The 26,577-nt window shown below is 47.8% G+C and overlaps 1 protein-coding gene across 13 annotated transcripts in view; it reads left to right on the top strand.

The window, feature by feature from the left end:
• PEAK1 (pseudopodium enriched atypical kinase 1) overlaps window positions 1–18,882 on the top strand; it is a 291,303-nt gene extending 272,421 nt beyond the window's left edge. For 12 of the 13 annotated variants that reach the window (XR_015722128.1, XR_015722130.1, XR_015722127.1 and 9 more), the window contains 2 exons: window positions 12,024–16,704; window positions 17,283–18,882. Coding sequence is in view for 1 of the 13 variants with exons in the window: in XM_045795127.2 (XP_045651083.2) it covers window positions 12,024–13,187 (1,164 nt within the window). In the remaining 12 variants the exon portion in view is untranslated. Of the gene's footprint in view, window positions 1–12,023 lie in introns of all 13 variants that reach the window. The other variant, XM_045795127.2, reaches the window with a different exon arrangement.
• Window positions 18,883–26,577: the final 7,695 nt, after the last annotated feature.

Below are 26,577 nucleotides of genomic sequence, written 5' to 3'. Positions count from 1 at the left end.
AAGCTGTTCCTTCACCACGTTGCTTAGGAATCTCCCTGACAAATATACAATTTCATTGCTCACAAGTTCTGCCTTCCACAAAATACTAGAACAGTTTAGCCAAGTTCTTTGTCATTAGTTTTTTATCATTTCTCCAGTTTCTAATAACATGTTCCTCATTTCTGTCTGATTCATCACTAGAATCACCCTTAACTTTCATATTTTGCAATAGTCTGTTCATGATTATCTAAGCTTTTTCTGTCACGGATCTCAAAACTCTTCCAGTTTCTACCCAGTTCCAAAGGTGCTTCTACATTTGTGGGTATCTGTCATAGTAGTACTCAACTTCTCAGCACCCAAATCTTAGTCAGCTCAGGCTGCCATAACAAAACACCATGGACTGACTGGATGGCTAGACGTCAGAAATGTCTTTTCTCTCAGTTCTGGAGACTGGAGAACTCTCCTCCTGGCTTGTAGACAGCTGCCTTCTCACTGTGTCTAATGGGGGGGGGGGGTGAGAGTGAGGGAAAGAGTATAGCACATTCGGGGTTAGGGCTTCAACATACAAATGCAGGGAGGACACAGCTCAGTCTATAGCTTTATTCTGGTTTTCATTCAATATGAATAGCTTTAGTAGTTGTATTGGTCTTAAACTAAAAACCATCACAACACATAATAAAGAAGAGTTGATTTGGCATAAACTGACATGGGTCCAAATTCTGAATCAATCTCTGTGTATCCCCAAGTAAGTCATGTAACCTCTCTTGGTTTTCACATAAATAGATACTAACTGCTGAACCTACCTCATAAGATTGTTATAATGCACATGTGTTTATGTGGTGAAACTCCTTTCTAAACTATAAAGTACATATAAAATTATGCATTATTGTTCTTAACAATAATGGACAATTACTGCTCAACATTTTTTTAGATCACTCATTATTCTTCTTTAATATTAGGTACTGGTCTGAGTGTATTTCTTTTCTTTCTTTTTTTTCTTTTAAGATTTTATTTATTTGACACACAGAGAGAGAGCACAAGCAGGGGGAGCAGCAGGCAGAGGGAGAGGGAGAAGCAGGCTCCCCACTGAGCAAGGAGCCTGAGGCAGGGCTCTATCCCAGGACCCTGGGATCATGACCTGAGCCAAAGGCAGACTCCCAACCGACTGAGCCACCCAGATGCCCCTGGTCTGAGTGTATTTAGATAGGTTCTGCATTTACATGGTTTCTTTCTCATTACTTCAAGGATATAAACGTTTTTCCTTAAAATTATGAGAGAAAGCTACTAAATGCTAGCATCCTCAAGAATTTTAGTAATGCCAAAAATTGGTAACAAACTGAGAGTCTGATACTAAGGAAAAATTTAATAAATGATAGTAATGTCCAATGGAATGTTTGTGCCCATTAAATAGTAATTATGAAGACCATATAAAATCATGGAAAACATTTTTCATAAAATATCACATGAAAATAGCAGAATACCAAATAGTATGATTGTAACTTTTTAAAAATTCACCTACAAAATGGTAATATGCAATTAATGCCTATGTTAGAGTAGTGATAATTATAGGTGATTTTGATTTTTTTTTAAATAATGTCATACTATTTTTTCAATTAAAAAAAAACAATGAATTGGAGATTTTAGCTCATTTGACACTGAGCTTCTTGAAGGTGGGTATCTTTAGTTGTTGATCCCTGTAGTTTCATCCTCTAGCACAAATTATAAATAGCTCCCATTTCATGCTACCTGGCCTTGCAAACACTGGTTCCTCTCTGGTCTGAGCTTCTGGGAAGAGACTGTCATGTACAGGTGACCTATTTCAGGATCACCTGAGGGGTCCTCATTAGAAGTGAGGCCTGGGAAACTGCACTGTTAGCAAGCACGCCGGGTGGTTCCTACACAGAATTTGAGGACTGTCGACATAGTGATTAAGAATTTGAGCTTTTAAGTCAGACAGACCTGGGTTTAAATTTGTACTTCAGCAACTTATTAGCTGTGTTAATTTGGTCCAGTTACATGCCTTTTCTAAGCCCAGTGCCCAGTATCTTTATCTGTAAAATGGAGAAAATACACCATTCTTCTTAAAGCCATTGTGAAAAATCACAGAGTCAATATGTCCATAGTGATGTATATAGTGCTCAGAGCATCATTTGCACAAAGAAAGCATTCAGTAAATGGTACCTATTTATTCCTCCACTCTCTTCTCATGTACCTAGAAAGCTCCTGTTTTCTTAAAGAATCCAGCTCTGTGAATTTTCTTCTCTGATGTTCTGAGAACATGTTGACAGCTCCTCTCTGAGTACCACTCTATACTTAGTGGATTTCTCTATCACTGCATTATCATGCTACAGTTGTATGATTATACAGCAGTACTGTTATACAATTAAAGTCACATGCCTCCCCTCCCCACTGTTGAGCTTCCCCATGGCAGGGACCAGAGTTATTAATGCTTATATCCTTGTTACAGTGTTAATCTAGTATATTTAGCATCAGATAGCAGTATATACTATCCAAAATAGTACCACGTACATAACAGGCATTCAGGAAATATTTCTTGATCTTTTGGCAAACATTTACTGTTTAAAAAATAGTGATATCCATGTGGACTTACAGAAATACATGTGAATAAGACAAAACCTCACCCTCAAGGTGCTTATATTCCAGTGGGGAAGACAAAGGCATAAATAACTCTTAAACCAGACAGATTATAATGAAGGTTCAGAGTGGTATGTAGAAATGTAAAGATGAATGACAACGAATGACAGAAGTCATTGTTAACACTATCTCGGGAACAAACACTTCACACTGTGGTGAATGCAGTGCATGGATAGAATATTGAAAAATTTGGCTATGGAAAGATTTGGGACCACATTTAGAGCTTTGAATGATGTGTTCAAGAAGTTAGACTTTAGTTCGTGTTTTATAAGAAATCACTAAGGATTTTTAAAGGGAGGGATAACGTTAAGATCAATGATTTTGGAAGAAAACTGTGGTGAAATGATTTTAGAGGAAAACTGTGATGGGAGAGTCCAGAAGGGAAGCCAGTCATGACACTGTTGCAGTAGTCCAGGTGAATAATAATGAGCCCCTGAACAGTGGGAAAGAAGGGGCAGGTGGTAAAAGAGCTGAAACAGGTGGTAGACCATGTCTGGTGAGAGGCTGGATATAGGATGAGAGACCACCCCAGGAGGATGGTGATGCCATTAACTGAAATATGAATCAGAACAGCCAGAAAGATGAACTCTCCGTTCAGCATGCCCATAGGATAGCCAATCCTAGAGAAACCCAGAGCCAGATAAAAATAGTACATTTGGTACTCAAAACGGAGATGAAGACTAGAAATATGTTTACCCAGTCTTCTCATAGACTTGATTTAGTTCAAACTGGGAATGTATGTGATTATAGTGGAGAGTCTGCACAATCAGAAAAAGGCCCACCCATCTAGTGACCCAAAGCAGGAACATTGGAAAAGAGGTAGCAGAGGGCGAGGACCCACAGATCAAAGAGTCCAGGATTGCAGAAAGCTTGAGCAGAGTAAGGAGAAGGCAGGAGTTCAATCTCTAGTAAACCTCAAGAAAATGCAATCTTGGTAATAATGGGAGCAGACACCAGATGCAGCCAGTTAGAGAATATATGGACCAGTGAGGCTGTGGAGGCAGTGAGCACAGTCTACTTTTGTAAGTGTTTTGGTGAAGGAAAGGCCAGATTGATGCCCAGACAATATCTAACCTCCAACTTCTATTTCTGTCTCATTCTTGTCTCCTTTTATCCCCTCATCACCATTTGGGGAGCCACCACCCAGCAGATCAGACCTGTCTCTGTGGGCTGCATATTGGCTGGCCTCCAGCCCCTAACTTCCTGCTCTCTAAATAAAACTTAACACAAATTTAAAGCATGAACTTAAAACTTCCCTGTTCTAAATAAAATCTACCTTGCTTTTTCCTCCTTTCAAAGAATCTGGGTAGTCACTGACCAAACACGTAATCCCCAAAGTAGACTCAAGACAACTTTAGAAGGGCCAGCATTCATCATTCATCATCATGCACAGGAGGAAACTGCGGCCCGAGAAGAATAATTACTTTTGCAGAGGGTCACCGGCTTCATGGCAGGCTGCCTCTCGCTTCCTGCATGGAACCTGTCCTATCATCTCATACCTGAGTGGTGGACTGGCCCTGCCGTGCCTCAGTGTTGTCCCTGAATGGGCAAATGACAACATTTGCCTATAAGCAGAGTGGCCAGTTGGTAAAGTTATGGCTCAGTCTCAATGGAACATTCTTTATCACTGCTTTTATGAGATCATTTTATAATAAATGCTGCTATGTGAGACCACATAAGAAATTTGGATGAAATTACTGTGAGGAAGATGATAAAAAATCTCACATAAGCAAAAAGTATAAATTTCTGCCTTATTTTCCAAGAGTTCCAAATTTGGGGTAGTACGTATCTTCTCTTTGTGGAGTGCAGGTCTTTGTTCTCAAAGAAAGAGCTCACAGAGCTAGGGGAAGATGTGCACTTCCCTGTTACAGCAGCGGGCTGTTTCCTTTCTTCCACCTATGCCAAGAATCTCGTTACAGGCTGGTAGTAAGTAGAGGTGGACTGCGGACACCACCATCTTTTATTGCATTTGACTCCAGAGTCTTTGTTTATCTCATTTGGGTGGATGCTGAGAAAGCAAGGCACTAAATGAAAAAGCATTTACAGGAATAACTGATTGGTAAGAGTTTACAACTAGTTCAGACTATCGACACAGGCAATTAATTACTGGCTTAGTAATAAGGAAAAAACTATAGAGGGGAAACCACTTCCACTTTCATAATTCAGTACAAATATGTTCTAATATTGAAACTTCACAGAAAGCCATTGATCAGCAGCCCACTGCACGTAGTCCTAGCCATCATAGGTCAGGGTCCGCTTCATTTCAGGGCTGAATGCAGACAGACGTTCCTGAGAGCGTCAACTGGGAATTGTTTTAGGAAGGAAGGGGTTTGGGTACTCAGTAAATCTGGAATCAAAATGAATAGTCTAGTGGGAAAAGGAAGCCATAGCTCTCATGAATAAGGTGAGCAAACATAGTTGGGAATTATAAATTGGGATTCAAATTAATTGAACTCCTAATCTGTGCCTGAGATGGTTATTGAACTGTGCCATACCTCAGTTTCTCTAATGTGAACATCCTGGGCATCATTCTGTCAGCCCAAATTATTAGCTCAGAAACGCAAGTGATTTTCTTTTGTTCCACATGCTGAGTGGGAGCATGAAAAGATTTAATGGGTACAAACTACAAATAAAATAGTAAAATCTTGTACAGTTGCCTTTTTGAATTTCTCTCTAGACTCCAAAACGGGTTTCTTGGGCATGTGAACATTTTTGCAGCAATTCAAGCTATAAATTACCTGGCCTACCTGACAGAGCTCATAGAAGATTCCTGTAGCATGGAGTTCTGAGTACTTGGGGCCCAGATGGCATTTATATATTAAATACTTAATCCATTTTTAATATATTTATAACAGCATTGAGTGTGTGTGGGTCTTGGCTCTGTAGCATCAAGCAAAGCAATACGTCTTCTAGGTCGATCAAAGAATTGAGATCTAGGAGTGATTAGCCTGGTTGTTAGAGCAAGGTTGTACCAAATACTGGCTATCTGCTTCACACTTGCTCTCTCCCGTTTGCAGATGTGTTTTTGTGTAATGTGATAAAATGGCTCAGATGGTATGGTATATGTGATCTTCAGTGTTTCTCATTTTTGCCCCTCTACAATTCATTCCCTACAACATCCATCTCACTTAAAGTTCACTGAGGCACAGTAAAATGTGTAGTGTGAGATGGAAATGAGATTTCCTGCTGATAAAGTGGAAGTCGGCTGAAGGCGTACTAGGCCGCCTGGGCCCATCAATGGAGAAATAAAAGCCAATGTGGAATATTTTTGAAGGGTCCTGTGTTTTGTAATTATTGTTTTCTTTAGGGAAAAGTAGAAGAAATTGAATGGAATGTTGAAGAACATTGTCATTTTGTGTAGGTTTGTGCAGTGCAAAACCACCAAGCCTTTAAGGGCAGCCTGGACTCAGCAGACAGCCTCCATTGTTCAAATTTTACTCATTTGCGTCGTCAGGTCATGAGTGTTCGTTACTCAGATTAGTCTGCCGTTGCCCCCTCCCCATCACCTTGCCAGCTTCCACCTGCTTCATAAAAGCTGATCCTATATTCTAGCTGCTCAGAGTAAATAACCCCGTGGCTACACCAGATCAGATGTCGCCTTTCTCAGTGTTTTGTACAGACCTGTTGAGAGCATGCACAGTATGCCTTGCTCTGTGGTAGGCCCTGCTGATGCCAATATCTGCTCTTAAGACAGACCCAAAAAATGCACTGTCTGTAATAATAGAGACGTATGCAGGAAACACAGAAAGGACGTTTAGGGTATTCAGTGCTTTCTCTCTTTGACAGAACTGACACATGCTAATGGTTTTGAAAGAGTAAGTAGGAATCCCTCAGGCAGATGAGGGGTGAAGAGTTGCCCTGATCAGAGAGAACACCTGGCGGGTGGAAGCCAGGGGGCTGGCTGCTGGTAGTTCAATATGGCAAAAGTGAAAGAGATGTGAGAAATAAGACTGGAAAGGGAGGCCAGGCCAGGCCTTTCTCCTGTGAAGATAGTGGGAGCACTAGGTTTAAATATTAGGCAAGCGGTATCCAATTTTTTTGAAAGGTGGCTCTGGTGTTTGAGGGAAGTCACATGAGAGGCAGGGAGACCAGTTGCAAATCTTTTGTAGTACTCCATGCCGGTGATAATGGTAGCAATAGATGATGGAGACAAGAGGATAATTTGAAAGTTATTTGGGAACAGAATTGATTAAAATTGGTGATTGATTAGATGTAGGGAGTGAAGATGGAGGAGAAATCCAGAGTGAATTTGATTTCTTAGACCGATGTTGGGACAGATAACGGCTCCATTCACCAAGAAGAGGGAGTACTAGGAGACCGGGGGTTTCGGTGGGAAGAAGAGTTTGGGTTTGGTAATGTTGAGTTTAAGGGTCTGTGGGGTAGGACATACGAGGGAGGGGGGAATCAAGTAGGCCATTGAGGAGATGAGTCTAAAGCTCTGAGGCAAGTCTGGGTTACAAATGTGGAAGTCAATAACGTATCAAGATGGTCGAAGCCATGAGCTTGCTGAAGGGAGTGTGTCCATGAGAAAAGAGGACAGAGAACAGACTTCCCCCCACAAACACTAGCATTTCAAGGAGCCTTTGGGAGAAAGAGTCAAATAAAGGAAAATGGATAATATCACTCTGTTCGACAGCTGATGTATTCCCCAGCCACTTCCCTAACGTGGTGCCAGATGTCCACCTTTTCCCCCTGCCTCCCTACTGTGTTGCCTTCAACTGAATATCTGTTCCACTCCCCAGTGTTGAAAGGACAGCAAGATGTATGGACATCCTCTTTACGGGTTCCAGGCAGGCATTGTGCGCATTCTGAAAGGGTCCACAGTATCAGACTCGTAGTCTTCTTCCCAGCTGCTTTTAATGGGAATTTACAGTCAAAGCTCCCCACACTCTGCTTTTTAAAAGTTCACTGTCTCGGTTGAGATTATTATTATTATAAACATAAATGCTTTATAATGGCAGATTTGACTCAAAGGTATGCAGAGCAGTTGCCATGAGCAACACAGAAAATGAGCCCCTGTATTGAAGGGAATGTTTGGAATTAAACTTTTAAGGCTGTGTGTGAAGAACAATTACCAGGCTGTTTCCCCACTAAGATCAGGTTGTGTAAGTGTTGTGTGGTTTGACCTGGGTCTGAGAAGGCCTCAGGAGAAGGCCTCTGGCTCTGGAAGCATTTTTTTTTTTTTCCATTTTCCAACCGGTGATTGATCGGTGGCTAAGGGGTTCCCTAACCCACTATATTTGGGGCTCTGGCTGGATCACTTAAGTATTTTTCACAGGTGGAAAGTGCTAAGAAGCCATCAGATGCTTGTTTGAATGCTCACGTGCTGCCAATGAATAGTTTCCCTTTTTCTTCTCTGTCCTCACTCATCCTTTCGGATGAGACAACTCCGTTTCCTCGCAGGCCCCTGTTTTTGTGGCAGTGTTTTATGCATGTTGGTGGGTGTGCAACGACCCCTGGCGGGCTGTCCCTTGAGATGGGCTTCTGGCTTCCTCTGGAGAAGTAGCTCGGGAGGGGTGCCGTCTGAGCGGCCAAGCAGGCCGGGGTCGCCGCGCGCGCATCTCTTCCTGTTTGTGCTCTTCACAGAAAGCGCTCCTGTCGCATGAATTCGGTATTGCGACCTTCACAGAACCAGTAACTTGTCCAGAAAGAGGACCTAGGGCATACCGTAGGACATTAACCTTCCCCAGCCTGGTTTTGTTCTTTCGCCGCAGCTGCCACGGAAAGGACTCCTGGATGGCGATATTATGGCGCCCTCTAGTGTCACCGTCGTTCAGGCTCTGGCCGAGCTTTCCTTCCCATTCCGGAAGTGCAGGCAGGACGAATCTGCCAAAATTGGTGGCAGGTTAAATCGGTTATTCCACACGTAGTTTAAACAGTATGAGATGATTTTTCTCCCATTAAAAAAGAGAATCTTACACGAAGATATGGGACCATTCCAGCTCCTGTTTTGTTCCTATTTCAAAATTTGGGGAAGCTTAGAAGTCCTGTGGAAATCATTCTTAGGGAGTGGCATCTCTTTGGAAATTCCTGCAGTCCACACCAGCTATCCTTTTAGGGAAGAAATGTAAATTCCTTTCAAGAAAGATAAATGAAAATGGGAAGCCAAGAAGAAGTCACTTTGCTTCCTGGTAGAGAAAATATCGGGTAAGGGAAGGAGGTCAAAACAACAACCAGCAGGAGGAATCCTGTCCATTTGTTCTGGAAAGAGCGGCTTGTTTTCTAAAATAACTTTTGGACTAGAAATTCATCATCTGAAGTCAGGTCATTTTGAGTTTCTTTTTTTAAACTGAAGGAGTCAAGTTATTAATATTTGAAAAATTGCTACCGTGTGGTACATAGAATCATATAATACTCCTACCTAAATTAACATCATCACAAGCTCCATAATAGAGATTTATGAGATACTCATCATACAAGAAATTCTATTTTGGAAATCTCCATAGGTCTATAATTTGATTATAACTATTTTCATGGTTGTGAGCCAATTAGAAGCCCTAGTATTTTGTTTCCCTCTTTCCAGACTTTTCTCTTTTCCCTTTACCCTTTAAACTAGAGTGACCCATTATTCTTCAGCCTGTCTCTATATTGTAAGATGAGGAGATAAGGAAGTGCCACCCGCTCGGGCTGGCTAGCCAGGCAGCCCATTTTCCTTCAGAGCATCCAGAATGGTCGAACAATTTATCATTTCTCCTTTGTAAATCACTTTGAACCTTTATCTCAAGTTGATCTGTGAAACTAAACATAAATTCTTGTTGTAGTGTCCATGTTCTTGTCTGCTCACACAGCTCTGGGGAATCTTATGAAAGTGTGTGTGTCTGTGTGTGGGCGGATACCACCCGAATAACACGATGCGAGGAGAAGTCACGATTAGAATACCTTCTCTGCTTCTAACGCCACACCACAGAGTGGCAAGTTTTTTTCAGTACGACTCAGCATAGTAGAAACTACAGAGTAGTCAGACACTTCTCTCTCTCTTTCAGCCTTAGATTGGGCCTGTCAGGGACCAGAACATACTGACAGTCTGACTTGTGGCCTGAGAGGGTGTTGGACTTTAGCTCTTCCTCTCCGGCTGCCTCCACCCAACCCATGGTCAGAGAGCCCCACTGCTGGGGCGGGACTCAAAAGAAAGATGCATTTTTCTGTTTTGCTTTCTCTGTTTGAAAACACATGAAGATTCTATAATATTACATCACTTGTAACATTTGCAGGTTGTTCATTGTCTTAGTCATTTGCAATGTTACGTTTGTGTAGCTTTGAGATCGACTTTACAGAGTTGCTCTCATTTAATCCTCACAAGTGCCCAGAGTAGTAGGTTTCAGTATTTTTTTTCTGTTATCTCCCTTTTTAGGGAGACTGAGACCCAGAGAAATTAGCTGAGATGCCCAGGGTTATACAGTCATTGGCAGGACTAAATCCCAAACCTGCCAAGTCTTTGGTGAGTGTCCTTTCTATAAACTGACTGCTAGAGTTTAACCACAGTCTCATTCAACTCAACTCAGTGGTATTTGATTGACTTTTCAAAGACTGAGGACTTGAGACCTTTGAACTTTCATTCCAGCCAGTGATGGGATATTGAGCAAATTATTAAAATTGGAAATGGGTTTAATGGTGCCATGTCCTAGATCCAACTCCTATGCAACTAAAAGATGGCTAGTATAGGCGTTTTCAATACCTGCTGACACATAAATATGAAATGTTGCCAGCAGTACAGTATAGAAAGAACTCACGTTGTGATTGATGAGCATATAGGAGTATATATTATACCGCGTGTACAGAGACTTTGAGAGCTTTCCAAAGATCATATTTTCCGAAAGATATATGTTTGAACTTGAACTCAGCCTGGGGTTATCTCTGTTTCAAGACCAGAAGTTGGTTAAAGAAGAAATGCTTAGTGTGCCCTCAAATTGATGAAGTAGGTCGTGTAATATTTGAAGAGAGAAGGAGAGAGAGAGAGATTTCTCTGGTATTGATTACTGGTGTCGAGACTCTAAGTGTAATAAATATGCATAAATACAGTAAATGAGAGAAGATGTTCCTCTCCCCCAGATACTCCTTTACCTTTGGTCTGGTTTGGGGGGGAGTTTTTTCTTTTTGTTGTTTTCTTTTCTTCTTTTCTTTTTCATTATGAGAGGTGTACTCTTTTGAGTCCCCATCACCTAGTTCATATTTTTCTTAATATCTGTTTGAATGAAAATCAGAGTGTGCTCTTTTTCAGAACTGGGAGACTCATCAGCACCCTCCCAAGAAAATGTACGTTTTAAAAAAATAAAAGTAGCTAGAAAATCCTTTTTAAAATTTGTTTCTTTTCTGTATTACTGAAGCAAACAGGCAGTGTGAACACTTCCAGGTGCCTGTTGCTGGGAGGCCTGGATCCCTGTGAAGTCCAGCAGCATATCCCAGCCGAGGGTAGAGAATGTGCTCCTCTGTTACAGGCTCGTGCAGGAGCTGCCTGGCCGGGCTGTTGGAAGTCCTCCACGGTCAGCTTCTCCACGTCCTATCATGAGCATAATCCATTTAGGGGTGATTTTATTTACTTTTTGCTTTTTTACTTTTTCTAACCCTGGATGACTAGAAATACAGTAGTTGTTTTGGTATGTAGAACTCCTGGCTAATGTTTGTGATCAAAAAACTCTTGCATGATCCATAACCACTTAATAAAATTCTTTTTGGAAGGCCTTGCTGCCTAAATATTGGCCTTTACAAGAGGCCTGTTAAGAGAAAGCATGAAACTCAGAGTCCTCCCGTTGAAATGTTGGTTGTGCTCTGATGAGGTCAGACCACTGATTCTTTCAAACCTTTGTCTCTACCTTGCCAGTCAACCGTGCATGCCTGAGTAGTGACAGTGACATTCATTGAAAATTAGGAAAACCCACACTTTACCTGGCCAATATTATGTTGCTCTCCTGACCAGTGATAAAATAAGGTGTCCTGGCCCACTTTATAGAGCTGCTGTGTAAGTCTGGGCTGTGAGCCTCTACAGAAAGTAGGTAAAAATTATTCTTGGTTCTGTTTTCTAGATGATGTACAAGGTATGGTAGAAAAAGCAAGCTGCGGTGTTAGGCTTGGGTTTGCAAGCTGGTAGCTCTGGGCTTTTTTTTTTTTTTTTTTCTTTTTTTTTTTTAATGAATCTGCAGCCTACTTTGAAGGGTTGGTGTAAGGACTAGAGATAATATACATAAAGTGCTCAGGAGGTAGATAGCCTTAAGAAACGGCTCCTGCCATTGCTACTGTTGCTCGGCACAGGACTAGCGAGACCCTTTCTGAAGACTTCACTACAGCACGGTTTGTCCCCCACCACTCACCTTCCAGTTAATCTTCCTTTACGCATCTAGGCCTGGTTACACAAGTGTGCATTTTGCATTGTGTTATTTGCGTTCTTCTTCCAGATCTGTAAGAGCAAAGCTGAAGAGTCTCAGCAGTATTATCACAGCTTGGCGGTCCGGCAGAGTCTGGCTGTCCATTTTAACATCCAGCAGGACTGTGGTCACTTCCTTGCTGAAGTCCCGAATCGTCTGCTTCCCTGGGAGGATCCCGATGCCCCCGAAGAGGAAGAGGATGAAGTGGAAGAGGCTGAAGAAGAGGCTGAAGAAGAAGCTGATGGGAGAAGCCCGGAGCCCTGCTCTGAAGCAGAGTCATCCCAGAAAGCAAGCCAGGGGGCCATGAGCAGGAAGCAGAGAAGCCACGTTGTGGTCATCACCAGAGAGGTTCCCTGTCTCACTGTGGCTGATTTTGTGCGAGACTCTCTGGCCCAGCACGGGAAGAGCCCGGACTTGTACGAGAGGCAAGTGTGTCTGCTGCTCTTACAGCTGTGCTCCGGCCTGGAGCACCTCAAACCCTACCGTGTCACTCACTGCGATCTTCGTCTGGAGAACCTGCTGCTTGTCCACTACCAGCCGGGGGGAGCCAGCCAGGGCCTGGGGCCTGCAGAGTCCAGCCCCACCTCCTCTTGTCCCACGAGGCTCATAGTAAGCAACTTCTCTCAGGCCAAGCAGAAGAGCCATCTGGTGGACCCCGAGATCCTCCGCGACCAGTCCCGCCTTGCCCCAGAGATCATAACAGCCACCCAGTATAAGAAGTGTGATGAGTTCCAGACAGGCATCCTCATCTACGAGATGCTGCACCTGCCCAACCCCTTCGATGAGAACCCAGAGCTGAAGGAGAAAGAGTACACTCGAGCAGACCTGCCTCGCATCCCACTCCGCTCCGCCTATTCCCGGGGCCTGCAGCAGCTGGCGAGCTGCCTCCTCAATCCCAACCCTTCCGAGCGGATCCTCATTTCAGACGCCAAAGGCATCCTCCAGTGTCTGCTCTGGGGCCCCCGGGAAGACCTCTTCCAGACTCTGGCCGTCTCTCCCGGCCCAGTGCAGAGGAGCGCCCTGCTCCAGAACTGGCTCGACATCAGGCGAACACTGCTCATGATCAAGTTTGCCGAGAAGTCCCTGGACAGGGAGGGGGGGGTCAGCCTGGAGGACTGGCTGTGTGCCCAGTATTTGGCTTTTGCCACTCCGGACTCCCTCGGCTGTATCGTGAAAGCCCTGCAACACCGCTAGTCTGTCCTGGTTGCTGCTGTTCTGCATTTCCTCTTCAAGTCATCTGTGCACGCCCCCTTCCCAGTGCTCCCACAGAATTCAAGGAAAGAAGAGAGGCCAACCTTCCATCCCTGTCCGGGAAACATGAGGCCCCCCTGAAGGCTTATCCACGGCTCCACACCAAGCACGAAGCTGGGTCTGTCTTCACTGTACGGTCGTGCAGTTGGCTTCCATTGGAACTAACACCTTTCACCCTAATTGTCCCCAAATGCAGGTAGAAAATGAAAATGTCCATCCCGGAAGGGACAGCTCTTTTGGTATGAACTCAGTGAGCTGTGTCCAGCTCCTCCGTAATTCTGAATATCACCTGTCTTTTTAACACCAAGTATTTATTCTCACTAGCAATAGACAGATTTGACCTGTCCTTACCATCATCCACTAAAGCTCTCACAACAGATTTTTTTTTCTTTGAAGTATCAATCACTGACTCTCTTACCAGGCAGAACTGCCATCCTTAGCATCGGGCCAGTTTTGTGTCTGGGGACTCTATCCTTTGTTCCCGCAGATGGTCAAACGACAAGGAGAGGTTGCATCCCCTGGGTCATGGACGCATTTTCACTTGTCCTGGTAAGTGGGTGCACTCCATGGGGGGTGGCCCTACTGGTCTGCCCTCTGCTGCCACTGCCTGATTCTCCTTCACCTTGACTCTGTCCACTTGCCAATGAAGTTTGGGTTTATCAGCCACTTACGGCGCCTTACAGAACTGACCCAAGGTGGTGTCCCAATGCCTCCGCAGGGTGATCTGATAAAGAGCTGACAGGACACCAGGAGATGATTTCCCACACATGCAGTTCCCTAGGGGCCCCCCCGGGGGATCGACGAAAGTGCTGTCTTTGATTACTGTCAGAGCTGTCCGTGTGGACGGCCAGGGCTGGCGGAGCCCAGATCCCAGTGTTCCCCTGAGCGGTAATCGGCCAGCTTCCTCCTCCCAGTAGCCGTGTTAACTAGCCTCCCAAATGCCGTAGACGTCAGCCGTGCACGAAACGGCTGTCAGTTGAGCTCTAAGATCTGCTCGGAGGGCACGGAGCGCTGGCTGTGAGGGCGGCCGGAGGCCAGGGAGGGGAGAAGGCCACCGATGAGGCTGCCGGCCTCCTCCTCAGGACGCTGGCCTCTGCGGGAGAGGCTGCCTGCCGGCGGCACGGGCACATCGCGCCACAGGACTCCCTGCGGTGGCTCCGGAGGACGGCTGGCGGGGATTTTGATTGCTGAGGTGGGTGCCTGCGAGCCGTGCACTGCACATGGGGTCCGTGCCCCTCTCCTATGAATACATGTGCAATTTTTGTATGTATTTTTTAGCTGTATATTACAGTGTTTGTGTTGCAATTTCACCTGAAGCAAGTTCTACAGAAATCCTCCCTTTCCTCCCTTGGCACATACGGATTTGCGCTAAGACATGAGTGTTCCTTCCAGGTGGTGGGGGTGGGAGGTGACATGTGTGTGCTTGTGTTATTCAAAACTGTGAGTATCTGTTTACTTCAACCTTGAAATCCCAAGAGTCACTCGGTGTGAGTGTGCGTGCACGTGGGTGTGCGCGTGCATGCTGGGAGTGGAGGCCGGGCCTCTGAGGGGACCAGCCCGGGGCAGGGCTGAGAGGTGCGTTCTCTGCATCTGGCCTGCGAGGGGGCCCCAGGTCCCCTCGTCGGCCGGCGCAGAGCTTCTGAAAGCCGAGACTGATTGTGCAGTATTACTTAGAGAGCACAGTAGTGGCCTTGTGGACATTTCTAAACTTTTAACATTTTTAACAGCCTTTTTCATATGATTCACCTACATCAAAGAGGATCAAGAAAGGAGAAGAATGTATTTTATTGTGATCTTCTTTGTGTTTTTTCGTTGTTTTGTTGTTGTTGTTTGTGTTTAGGAAAATGGGCCATGGGAGGCTCCCAAGTGGAGGCTGTCCCTGTCCTCCTGGCCAGCAGTACTGGACTCCCAAGGAAAAGAGCGCATTGGCCCACAAAGAGCCTCGCCTCCCCTGGCCGGAGTGCAGGGCTCTGCCCCTGGGAATGGCCGCAGAGCGGGCACGCCGCTGCAGGCCAGCAGTCCGCTCCGTCTCCGTGTCCTGTGGCAGGGCCGCGCCTCGCCTAGCAACCTGGTGTTTAGTTCACCTTAGCATAGCCCATGTGCACATAAGTCCTTGCCTCGTTATACACTGAAGTAGCAGCACACAGACCACTGAGCGTGTCAGCCAGCACATTCCCTTCGCAGTCCCCCCACCCTCCCCCAGAAGGTTCGCAGATTGAGACACTCTCTCAATGTCATGCTCGTGGTGCCTTGCCCATGTAAATTTGAATGTTGACTATTTAATGAGGTTTCATATTTAATGAAGAATGTTCCCTGGTCCCTCTGTTTGTTCTCTAGGTATCTTTTTTCTTTTCTTTTCTTTTCTTTTTCTGTTTGACTTGGCTTCAGCCTTTTTTGTGTTAGCTCTGTAGTATTCTAGGCATGGACACTCGCCACTACCGTTATCTTAGAGCACTGGTAACTGAGCACCTCCTTCGCACCAGAGTTGTTTAGTACTGTTTTTATATTCAGATTTTTTAAGGGCAAAAGACGAGTGCCACTAATCAGAGAAGGGCCTCAGGCTTCCCAGAGACAGGTGGCTAGATTGATTTTTCTCTGAGTGATGGCTGAGGAATGTGAGGCAGAGAGGGCTTAAAAGGGTGTTACAGGTTAGAGCAGAGCAGACAAAATAACTGTATCTCTAGACAAGAAGTACTACTATATCAGGTGGTCCTCGGAATATTTTTCCAGAATAGTGAAATTCAGTCAAGCTAATATTATTGCAAATATTTCTTTTTACAGTCCCATTCTAATTATAGTAGGAACTCTGAATTCATTCATCAACTGGAAAGAAACCCTACCTTCAGACACAGACGGATATATATATATATATATATATATATATATATATATATATATTTGAGTTTTGCATTATGACTAGGATAGCACTTTAAGTTTTCTCAAGTGACATCAAGTTACTATCTTCAATATTATCTGGAAATGTTTTCACTTCCATTGAAGTCTGTACTACAGATTCTTCCATTTATCGAGAGTTTGAACAACTAAGCCACCTTTGGAACTTTACCTTAAACCACATGAGCAGGAACAATCTCTCTGACACATCTCGGTGCTAGAGAAACAGGGAGATGGGTGGAGTAACCAAGACCAAGCCTGAATGTACATACAGCAGAGTGCCTTGTTAGAGCGGCAGGCTGGTCTCGGAAGGAAGAGAACCCGATGTCCACAGACAGCACTAGGATACGAGTCTTCCACCTGCCAGCCTGAGGGAGAGCCCATTTGGTAAACGTACACTGACATGATGCTCAGAAGCTAATTCACGAAGCGTAAGTGCAGGATGGGAAGAAGAGCCGTCGAACCTATGGAGTCCACAGCAGAACCTTGAGTGAATCGTGAACGAGGCCTACCGAGCCCTAGAAGTATGTGAGAATTGGAGGCCAAGAGGACGGCAGTGGGTTTCAAGGTGCGCCCTCTGGGGATGAACTGGGTGAGATGTAGAGGGGGCACAAGCTCCCACACCACTGACGTTGGGGGGCTAAAAGTAAAACGTGCTGGTGAGGCTGGGTAGCCTTTCATCGTCAGATTAAGTGGGGGCCAGTATTACTTCCAGACTCAGAAGAAGTTTGTTAACATGCAAAACTCATAAGCCAGGAGATCTAAACAGTATTTCTGGGAGGAAAACTGTATTTTAAAGTTTCTAGTACTGCAGATGAGAGACCTTTGGGACCTACTGAATAGTAAGGCATGGAAGGATTGCACTCAGCTTCCCAAATTTGAATTAAAAACACTTCAATGCTAGGAAGTAACCTGATTTGGTTTTGCTGGTAACCTGCAAATATAATATTTTTCCCTAGATTATACTGGCAGTCATCTGAAAAACACACAGACTAGTCCCAGAAATCAGGATGTACTCAGGATACTGCACTGTAATTCCAAGTGATTCTAGCTGTATGAATAAAGTATAGACATGCTCGAAGGTGAGGGAGAGAGGGACGTGGCTTCCCCAGGCCAACTCTGACATGTTTTTACTTCCCTCACTAGTTGATAAGGATCAGAAATTCTGGTCCAGCCTAATGAGTGAACAGGATGGCTGCCCACGACACCGGCTTATCAGTTTTACCTCGTTGAAGCTCATAGAGTGCCGTGCCGAGACCAAGCCAAGCGCCGCTCTTGCTCAGCTGTGCACCGAAGGCCAGCCGTCCATGCTTCTGGCAGCGCCGAAAGTAGGGATTCCGTGGACCAAAAAAGATGCCGTAAGGGAAGCCAGGGGAGCTACAGTGCGAGATCCTAGATAGAGATGATACCAAAGAAATCCAGCCTTTGTGTCCCGATGCTTCCCAGGTGAGGAGGCTGAGTTCCAGCAGATGCCGTAGGACAGCTCACGTACATTCCTTGTCGAGGGATCTGGCTGATAAAATAATCCATCGTCCAAAAAAAAGCACCTGTTTTTTTTAAATAAGTCCATTTTGTCTATTAGGAAAAGAAAAAGAAGATGAAGGTGATGATGAAAGGCGTGGGCCCCAGGATCTAAGGAGAAGGGACCAGTCCCTCTCCCCATGACGTGACTGTGGCTGTTGCCCCGACTTCAGCTTGGGAACATCACAGCCGTGTGATTCTGAAAGCTGGGCAGTTTTTTCTAAGAGATGTGGTAGTTCCAGTAAGTTTGTTTAAAGAACTCCTGGGAGATTTCTTAACAAATTCTAATCGTTTTTATAAAGCTTCCTACAGAGGTGGTTACCACTCGTCACCATCATTTAATATCTCTAAGTGCCCCGGATGCACAAGGTGCTAGACAGCTGTTAACCATCCCCTCTCTGCAGCTGTTTGAAATTAGAGTAGGTTTTTGCGTCAGCCCCTGCTAGAAGCTTCCCCACCTAAGTGGGCTGCGGGGGCCTGCATTCCCGCCATCCCGTCCCACGCTTCCCCCCCCAGAGAGCCTCTGGGCTTATTCCAGCTTCTCACCTTTACCCACCCCACTCACCCCCATGCTTTTTTTTTTTTTAATTAAGAAAGTTTCAGGGAATCAAAAGAGGTCGGAAATTTTTTAACCTAGCAGAAGTATAGAGTCATATATTTTGCTACGACTATTATTGTATTATGGAAAATCCACTTTGCCCGTATAGTGTGTGGAAAGTACGTGTGTGTCTGCACTCATGATAATTTGAATGTTGAACAGCCCTATGGCTTCAGGGTAGCATTTTTGAAGGATAAACCACACTGCTTCAGGAAACTTGCTCCAAGTACCACTTGGTTATCCCTTCCCTTACCAGTTTTTTAAAGAGTTACGTGTGAACACACTGGGTTGGGATTTTCTGTTGATCTGCAGGGCGTTTTGGCATGAGATCAGGGCAGAAGCAAGATGTCATCCTTCTCAGTATTTGAATCATGGCAGTCCTCATTCCAGTCTCTCCTTAGTTCCCCAGGGCTCTGCCCACACTCTATATTTGAAAATCTTGTTTCTCTTGCTCTATCCTGGAGCTTCAACCCTTTACATATTTTAGAGTTGTGTAACTCTACCGGTGTAAGGTCCCCTCTGTCACCAGGTGGTGCCGCCCTTTGGTTTGCTGTGGTACTTTGCTGTGTTCTCTGTGGCATCATGTTACTGTGTAAATAAATTTGTTTTAACATACACTAACAACGAGACGAGCGCTTGTTTCTTCAGCGACTCTCCCATGTTGACGTGCTGGGGAGGGTTTGGTTGCAGACGCGGTTGGTTTTGCCGGCCAGGGTTCATGCCCTCTTGGATCTTCATTCCCATCTGACCTGGATGGTATTTCCTGTTCATTCCCTCCCGGACCTGAGAAAACAGCCCAGAAGACCAAGCGCAGGCCTTCCGCTTTGCCTAGCTGCTCCCTGAGGGCTGCCGGTCCGCGGTGTGACAGTGCCCCCTGGTGGCCAGTCTCCATACAGCCTTCCTGGGCTGGGACTGCACGGTTGAGGGACTTGGTTACCCGGCGCGGGTCACCCTCTCAGTGAAGATCTCAGAGCTGTGCAGACAGTATGAGCAGAGGCAGGGCCTTGTACGGCACTGAGCGTCATCTGCTACAGAATTCACATACCTTTTGCCTGCTCCTTAAAATACACACTCACAGGGTTCTCACGAAGGCAGACAAGCTACTACGCTGACGCTTAAGCAGAGAGGCCACCTGGCTTAGGCGGGGAGAGGCAGCAGTTGGCAGTGGTAGCGACAGCTGCCGTGTTATTAAGAGTAGAATGGATGGAAATGCAAACATGTAGATTCTAAATTGAGACCAGATCTTAGAGTTCCAAGCCCTGTACGGAAGACATTGTCTCTAGCCCGGTGTTTCTGCTCCTCTCCACTAGCGATCACTCTGGAATTTGCAGCTTTAAGGCATATTGCAATACAGTGGTTGCCAGACTCGAGTTTTGTGTTGTCAAAGAGGCAAACCCACACTGGCATGGGCCTCAGAGGTCCCCCCGTGTTGTCTGGGCCCAGGAGGAAGGGTTACAATAAACCCAGGAGACAGCCCGCAGGGACGTAGGGCTTCCTGCGGCAGCTCGCAGCCTGCTTGCTGGGGAGGACCCGGAGGAACTGCCTTCCTAACTGTGAGCACAGCACGCTGGCTTCTGGGGGCGGGGGGGGGGGAGCCAAAGAAGGAGGCAGCGGCCATGGAGCCGGCAAATGTGAGGCTGTCTCACTGGCATGAGTGGCTGACCCGGGCCTCAAAGGATACCGGCCTAGATGGCGGGGTCAGATCAGGGTTGCTCTAGCCAGACTCCAGGGGAGGCAGAGCAAGCCTTGAGAAAACTGGTGGTTCTGTTCTTCCGGTGGGGTCAGTCTACCCAGCATGGGATCCAGTCCTGGGAATTCCACCTGGGTCCTCAGCAAGACCAGCCTTCTCTTTGATTCTGGGCTGTCCAGACATTTGGATAGAGCCTTTGGTTTCCATATGCCTGCAGACTGCTTTCAACTCAGACCCAGAGAATCTGGATCTTTCCCACCTGGAAAGATCTGGTGTAAGTTACTCTCCGGGTGCCTGGGGCTGTGAGTGTGCACCCTCCGCTCCAGGAGCTCTTCGCCTGCTCTCCAGGGCCCACCAAATTACTCTTCCTTATAAGTGAGCCTGTGCTCTGCAAGGGAGGGAACATCATTACTGCCTTAGGAGCCAAGAACTGCAGTTGGCGGATCACACATTGCCATTAAGAGCAGCTCTAAGCAATTATAGCTGGAACTTAAAAATTGGATTTTACACGGTGGGGCCAGGAGACAGTCGGATGCCAAGACCCAGTTCGCCCAAATTTGCAGACCTCTGAATGGAAACAGGCTGCCTGGGCACAATCCCTGACTTCCTGGAGATCCCAGGTAAGTGTCTTGAAGGTACCTGGAAGCAACCAGAAGGCTGAGTGGTGCTGGTCACCAGTCTCGGCTGGAGAACCAGAGCGGGGCTTGGGAAGAGTGCGGGACTGCTGGGGAAGCTGCAGGGGTGGGAGGGGGGACCAGGGGCCCCGGAGCGGAGGAGCCCTGCATGTCTGTCGAGAGGGCAGAGCTCGCAGCTCTCTGTGGCTCTGTCACCACCACCCTCCACTCACCAGCCCACGCTGGAGCCGGAGTCCCAGAAACAAGGGACTGAACGTCAAGACGGAGTGAAAACCTCCATGCCCACAGCTCATCTTCCACTCTCCCTCACCCCAAGCACCCTGCCTCCCTGCGCCACACTCTTCCGGAGACCCAGGGGCGCGTCTGAAGCCACCCCACTGCCACGGCCTTTCCAGCCCGGGCCCCACCGCTGCCCTCTGATGCTGGGAAGAGAACCCCACCTCGAGTGTCAGCCTTTGCGGGCCTCCCTCCCGGGCACCTGGGCTCTGAGCTGCTCAGCTTTCCCCCCCAGCTCTTCTCTCTCCTGAGCCCCCTGCCCCTGGGCCTGCCCCAGCAGAGCCAGGCAGCTGGCCTTCCCCAAGCTGCCCCATGCAGCCCGCCTGGGGGCAGTTCCAGGGAGCCCTCGGCTCCAGCTGGGTGAGACGTTAGCACTAACAGCGGGTCAGAGGAGCTGCGGTCCCTCATCATCCTCACTTCCACCCCACGAGATGGCTCCATTCTGCCCATTTTCCACTCAGCTCATCAAAGCCAGGATTTCAAACCAGATCTGTGCACCTTACAGCCAGGTGCTCTTTCCTCCACCCCACTCCTGCCACCGAAGTGTGGCCGGGACACTGGGGCCGGTGGGTCGGGAGCGCTCGGGCCAGAGCTTCCTGGGGTGGGTGGAGAGCCTTCCTTCTTTAAGTACCATGTGCTGGGGCCCCAGTGGCGGGCAAAGCCAGCAGGAGCTCTGCCCCAATCCTGACAGGCTGAGAGGACAGAGAGGGTGCCAGCTGGAAGGGGAGCAAGGGGCAAAGGTGACTGCTCGCTACTGTGTGCCTGGGGAACAGTTTGGAGGAATGAGGCCAGGTTCTGGAATGAATCATCTTCCTTAGAAACCAGAGGCCCATCTGCTGGGCCAGGTGTTTATCCTACAGACAACGCAAGGACCTCTGGAGGCCTGCTTTGGGCCCCAGGGGTGCCATACAGCCTTCCAGGTGCTAGAGCCCTGACGCCAGGCAGGCCACCAGTGTCCCTCTCAGTACCACCCGGGGCTAGCCACAACCACTGCCTGCCTCCAGGAAGCCAGAAGCCTGGCTTGAAGGGATCTTGAGTACGTTTCCTAACCTCTGTGAACTCCACTCATTTATAGACTGGGGCCCCATCCGCCATCCCCATCCAGAACAGGTAGCTGGGAGGGTGGGTCAGTGGGGTAACATTTGTGCCAATGTTTTAGCCTGACTTGTTAAAAAGCAGGGCACAGCTGAGGCATTCAGAAGGAAGCTGGGGAAGGGAGAAAAGTGTTTTGAGGGGTCAGACAAAACGGATCATTTCCTGAGAAGGGCCTTGAAGGGATGCTGTTTGAGGGATGAGGCCCTGCTGGCCCCATCTCCAGCATCTGCACTCCTGATTTTGCCCAATCTCTTGACCTTCAGTCAACTTCGGGCCAATTCATCCTACCCTGCAGAATGGGCGAGGCCCCAGCCTAAGCGCCTGGAAGGGGGGCCCTCCTCAAAATGCCTGTGTCCCCGTGGGACAAGCTCATCAGGGATCTCTCTGAATGAGGTGTCTGGGAGCCTGCTGGAGGGCAAGGTCACCAGGCATCAGGACAGGAGCGAGGCTGAATGCACTAGAAAACTGCAGCAGTGCCTTCCAGGGTGAAGGAGGCTGGCGTCCCCAGAAAGCCAGCCCACGGTGCTTCCCATGCATCAGCTTAATTTTATATTCACAGCAATCCTGTGAGGTAGGTTCTAGAATTATCCCCATTTTACCAATGAGAAAACAAGACTTTTTATTTGCCCCAATCCCTAGTGAGGGACTAGGATTGTCCTCAGGGAGTCTGCCTCCTCCTCCCCACTCCCCGGAGCCCGTGGCCTTCCTCCCTCACCCTCCTGCTGCCGCCCGGGCGCCCAACAACAGATCCCAGGTCCCACCACCCAGTGGCTCTCCCTGCTGTCCAGACCCCACCAGGCCGGCCTCCTTGCTGCCCTGTCAGACATGCTTTGGGGTTTTTCCCTACCTGCATTGTTCCTGTCCTCCTCCCTGTTCTGCAGGGCCCCATCCAGCCAAGAGGCTTTTGGGATGACTCCAATCGGACACGTTCCCTCAGCCATCTGAAATCTCCAACTTGCTCCTGGGGTTGGGCTCCTCCCTTCCTGGAAGCACCTGGGGGAGGCCTTGACTTCAATGGCTCCACCTGCTCCCCTCCTCCAGCTCCTCTGACTCTGACTCAGACTAGGAGGAGGGGAGGACAGAACTGCTGCTGGGCTTCTGCGCACAGGCCCTGGGCCGGCCTTCCCACGTTTGTTTGTTTGTTTTTAAAAGATTTTATTTATTTATTTATTTGACAGACAGACAGCGAGAGAGGGAACACAAGCAGGGGGAGTGGGAGAGGAAGAAGCAGGCTCCCAGCGGAGGAGCCTGATGTGGGGCTCGATCCCAGAACACCGGGATCACGCCCTGAGCCAAAGGCAGACGTTCAACGACTGCACCACCCAGGCGCCCGGGGGCTTCCCCACATTCAATCCTCACGACGGCCGCCGAGCCGATGCAACAGAAGAGGACACTGAGACTCGGCGTAGGTAAGGGACGCGCCCGAGGCTGCACAGCCGGTAAGCGGCAGGGCTGACCCAAGCCTAGCCTGGCCCACTGGGAAGCCGGTCTTCTCCCCAGCACCTCACCGGTCTGTTCTTGCGTCAGTGGGTGGTTCTGGGTCGTGCAGACACGCCATCCCACCGACCCAGACTGGGGCAGCCAGAGAAGGCTTCCTGACGGAGGAGGTGGGGAAGGGGGCGAGTCCAGAGGGGCCCGCCAGGCCGAGCAGCCAGCCCCCCGGCTCCTTCTGCGGGCCCGCTGGCCGGGAGCGGGCATCGGCCGAGAGGGAGGCACTGGCCACCTTCCGGAGCCTCCTGCGCAAGAGGCCTCAGAGCCGACTTGCCACCCCCCACCCCCTGCACAGGCGAGGAGGGGTGAGACTGTCAAGCTAGCAGACCCCGGCTACAACCCCCTTCCCCCGCCCCGCCGAGGGGGCGCAGTGGGCGGGCCTCTGGGCTGCTCCGGAAACCGAAAACGCAGCTGAGGGACCACCCCCTGAAAGCCACTTTGGGGCCCTTCTCTGCCTTTCTTTCTTTGAGGAGGAGGGAGGGCTTCGTACTCCGCCTTCCATTCCTCCACGACCCCCATTTCGACCCTGTCGTCGTAATCAGGATTGTGAAACGCTCGGTCCCCGGCCCCGTGCTCGCGCAGACACACACGTACCCCCACGACAGGCGCCGTCCTCCGTCCGCGGCTTCTCTCGCTTAACCCGAGGGCTGACCCCAACGGACGCGATGGTCGGAGCACTTCCTAAACGGGAGCTTCTGTCTGTAAAGAGGACAGTACTGTATAACATACACATATGCAAATGCATTATTCTTATTACTTAGACTTCTCCGGGCGACCGGTCGTACTGGTGGGGATGGCTAAACAATGAAATGAGAGACTACAAACTCTCCTGAGAGCCACAGAGGAGATGATCGCGACATGAGCCATTAGCTTGGTTAGAAAGGCCGTGTCGTCTCCCAAAACACTTCAGTGAAATTTAAATGAAAAATCTCAGTGGTTTGCGGTTGTAGTTGTTGTTTTTTCTTTACCTTTACAATATTTCTCAGAATCACTTGGAAGAATGAATGGGTGAAAGAAATCCAGAAACTGTTAAAATCGAGAGGCTGTTTAAACATACGAGAAAGCTATGGTCAATAAAACAGTGTGATGTAGGCATAAGAAAAAATAGGTCCACAAATGGGTACCTAAAAATGAAACTTAGTATGTATAAGAATGTAACAGAGGAGAAGTAAGACATCACTGCATGGAAAGGAAAGAAGGTCTTATCCAATAAAATGTTTTGGTACAATTGGTTAGCTCTTTGGAAAATAATTAGTCTGTACTCCATAAACCAAACTAAACCCAAACAGATCAGACAAAGAGCTCTGTACCACAAAGGAAAGAAGAAAGAAAAGGAAAGCCTAAGAACTAGAGAGAATTCTCGGTCCCTGTTTTATCTCTTTTTGATAAAGGACTTTCTGAGTTAAAAAAGCAATGTGAAGAAGGCATTGGAAACAGGGGGCTCAACAGACTGACCATGTGCAGACGGTAAACAGTCATCCACTGAAAGCACGAGAAACAAGATTGAAAAGTAGATAACCAGCCAGGAAAACTGTCAATAAGTATAACAGACATCAGGTTAAAGTCCTTAGTTATGAAGAACTTACACAAATCATTAGGAACAGAAAATGCCAATAGATAGATGAGAGCAGACAAGTCAAAGAAGAATCCAGATGTTTAGATTTTCTAGAAATAAGAGAAATGAAAACCCAAGATGGCATATCTTTTTTTTTTTTTAAGATTTTATTTATTCATTTAACAGAGAGAGAGACAGCCAGCGAGAGAGGGAACACAAGCAGGGGGAGTGGGAGAGGAAGAAGCAGGCTCCTAGCAGAGAAGCCCGAAGCAGGGCTCGATCCCAGAACACCGGGATCACGCCCCGAGCCGAAGGCAGACGCTTAATGACTGTGCCCCCCAGGCGCCCCCCCCAAGATGGCATATCTAAATACCATTTTAATAGCTTTTTCTGCTTATAAAAGTAATGCATGTTTATGGTAGGAAATCCAGCAACTAAAACTGACCCACTTGGTCACCATCCAGAAATGACCACCATTAATGTTTGTTGTATGTCCTGCAAGTGGTGTCTCCTCTGCGTTTTTCTTTTTCAATTAGGGTCGTATTGTTGGCAGCACATTTTCTGCCTATCAAATTAACAAAGTTCTTTTTTAAAGCTCATACTCAATGCTGGTCACGGTGTATAGGGTTCTGACAGTGTAGGTGCCACTGAATTGGAAAGGGACTTAAATCATCCTGTCCTTTGTCTGCGGCCACAGCTGAGCGCAGGTGTCAGGCAAGGGGTGACACCAGGAGACAGGGTGGGTGCAGGGATTTCAACTGCCAAGGTCACAGCACCAGAATCACCAGGGAATTTTTCGACAGGACAGACTCGGGGGCCCCACCAAGTCCAGTGATTCACAGGACCGCTCTCCCAGGGTCCCCCAATTATTCTGAGCTTGCCAGCAGCCCCCCCGCCCCAAGTCTGGCTGCCCGGGTTGGGGTCCAGGGTCTATCCCCACCTAGCCACGGGGACTCAGGCGCTCCCTGAGCCTTGGTTTCTGTGGACACTCCCACCTCGCAGGGTCATCATGGGGAAAAGTGACAGAGTCCAGCAAATGCGTCTAGCCCGCTGCTGCGCCACAGGCCGTGCTCAGGTGTTGTTAGCTCAGAAGGACAGACTCCAAATGAGTGTTTGCTTTCTGTTTTTATAACAAAGGACTCATCAAGGGATTTTTGCTGAACAAAGGCACTGTGAATTCAAATCTCCGCCTCGTGAGAATCAGAAAACTGTTTGTAGCTTTTAAATGGCAGTTTCCCCAGCTTTCCAAATATCTCTTGGCTACATTTCAGAACACCCTGCTAACAGTCCTTTCCCTGAACACCACCTACCTGGCCAAGGTGACACAGCACATCAGAGGCAGAAATGGTCCCAGGCCCCTGGATCCAAGCCTGCCCCCTACTTCCTCTCCAGTCTTGATCCTTTGATGCGCAGGGACAGAGTTGAGCCGATGGGAGGGAAGGGGGACTCCGGGAGGCAGGGGGATGAGGGCGAAGGCGGCTGTAGGCAGCCCCTCAGTTCCGGGCCTGCTGGCTCATTAGGGAGTCATCGTGCCCAGAAGCGTGGCCTCCCTCCGTGGACAAGGGCCTCCCCGGCCCCTG

This window comes from Ursus americanus, chromosome 28 (genome assembly GCF_024610735.1).
Source record: "Ursus americanus isolate L20-20 chromosome 28, mUrsAme1.1.p, whole genome shotgun sequence".
Classification (NCBI taxonomy): domain Eukaryota; kingdom Metazoa; phylum Chordata; class Mammalia; order Carnivora; family Ursidae; genus Ursus; species Ursus americanus.
The sequence above is the reverse complement of the archived record's forward strand: the minus strand, read 5'-3'. Positions and strand labels throughout refer to the sequence as shown.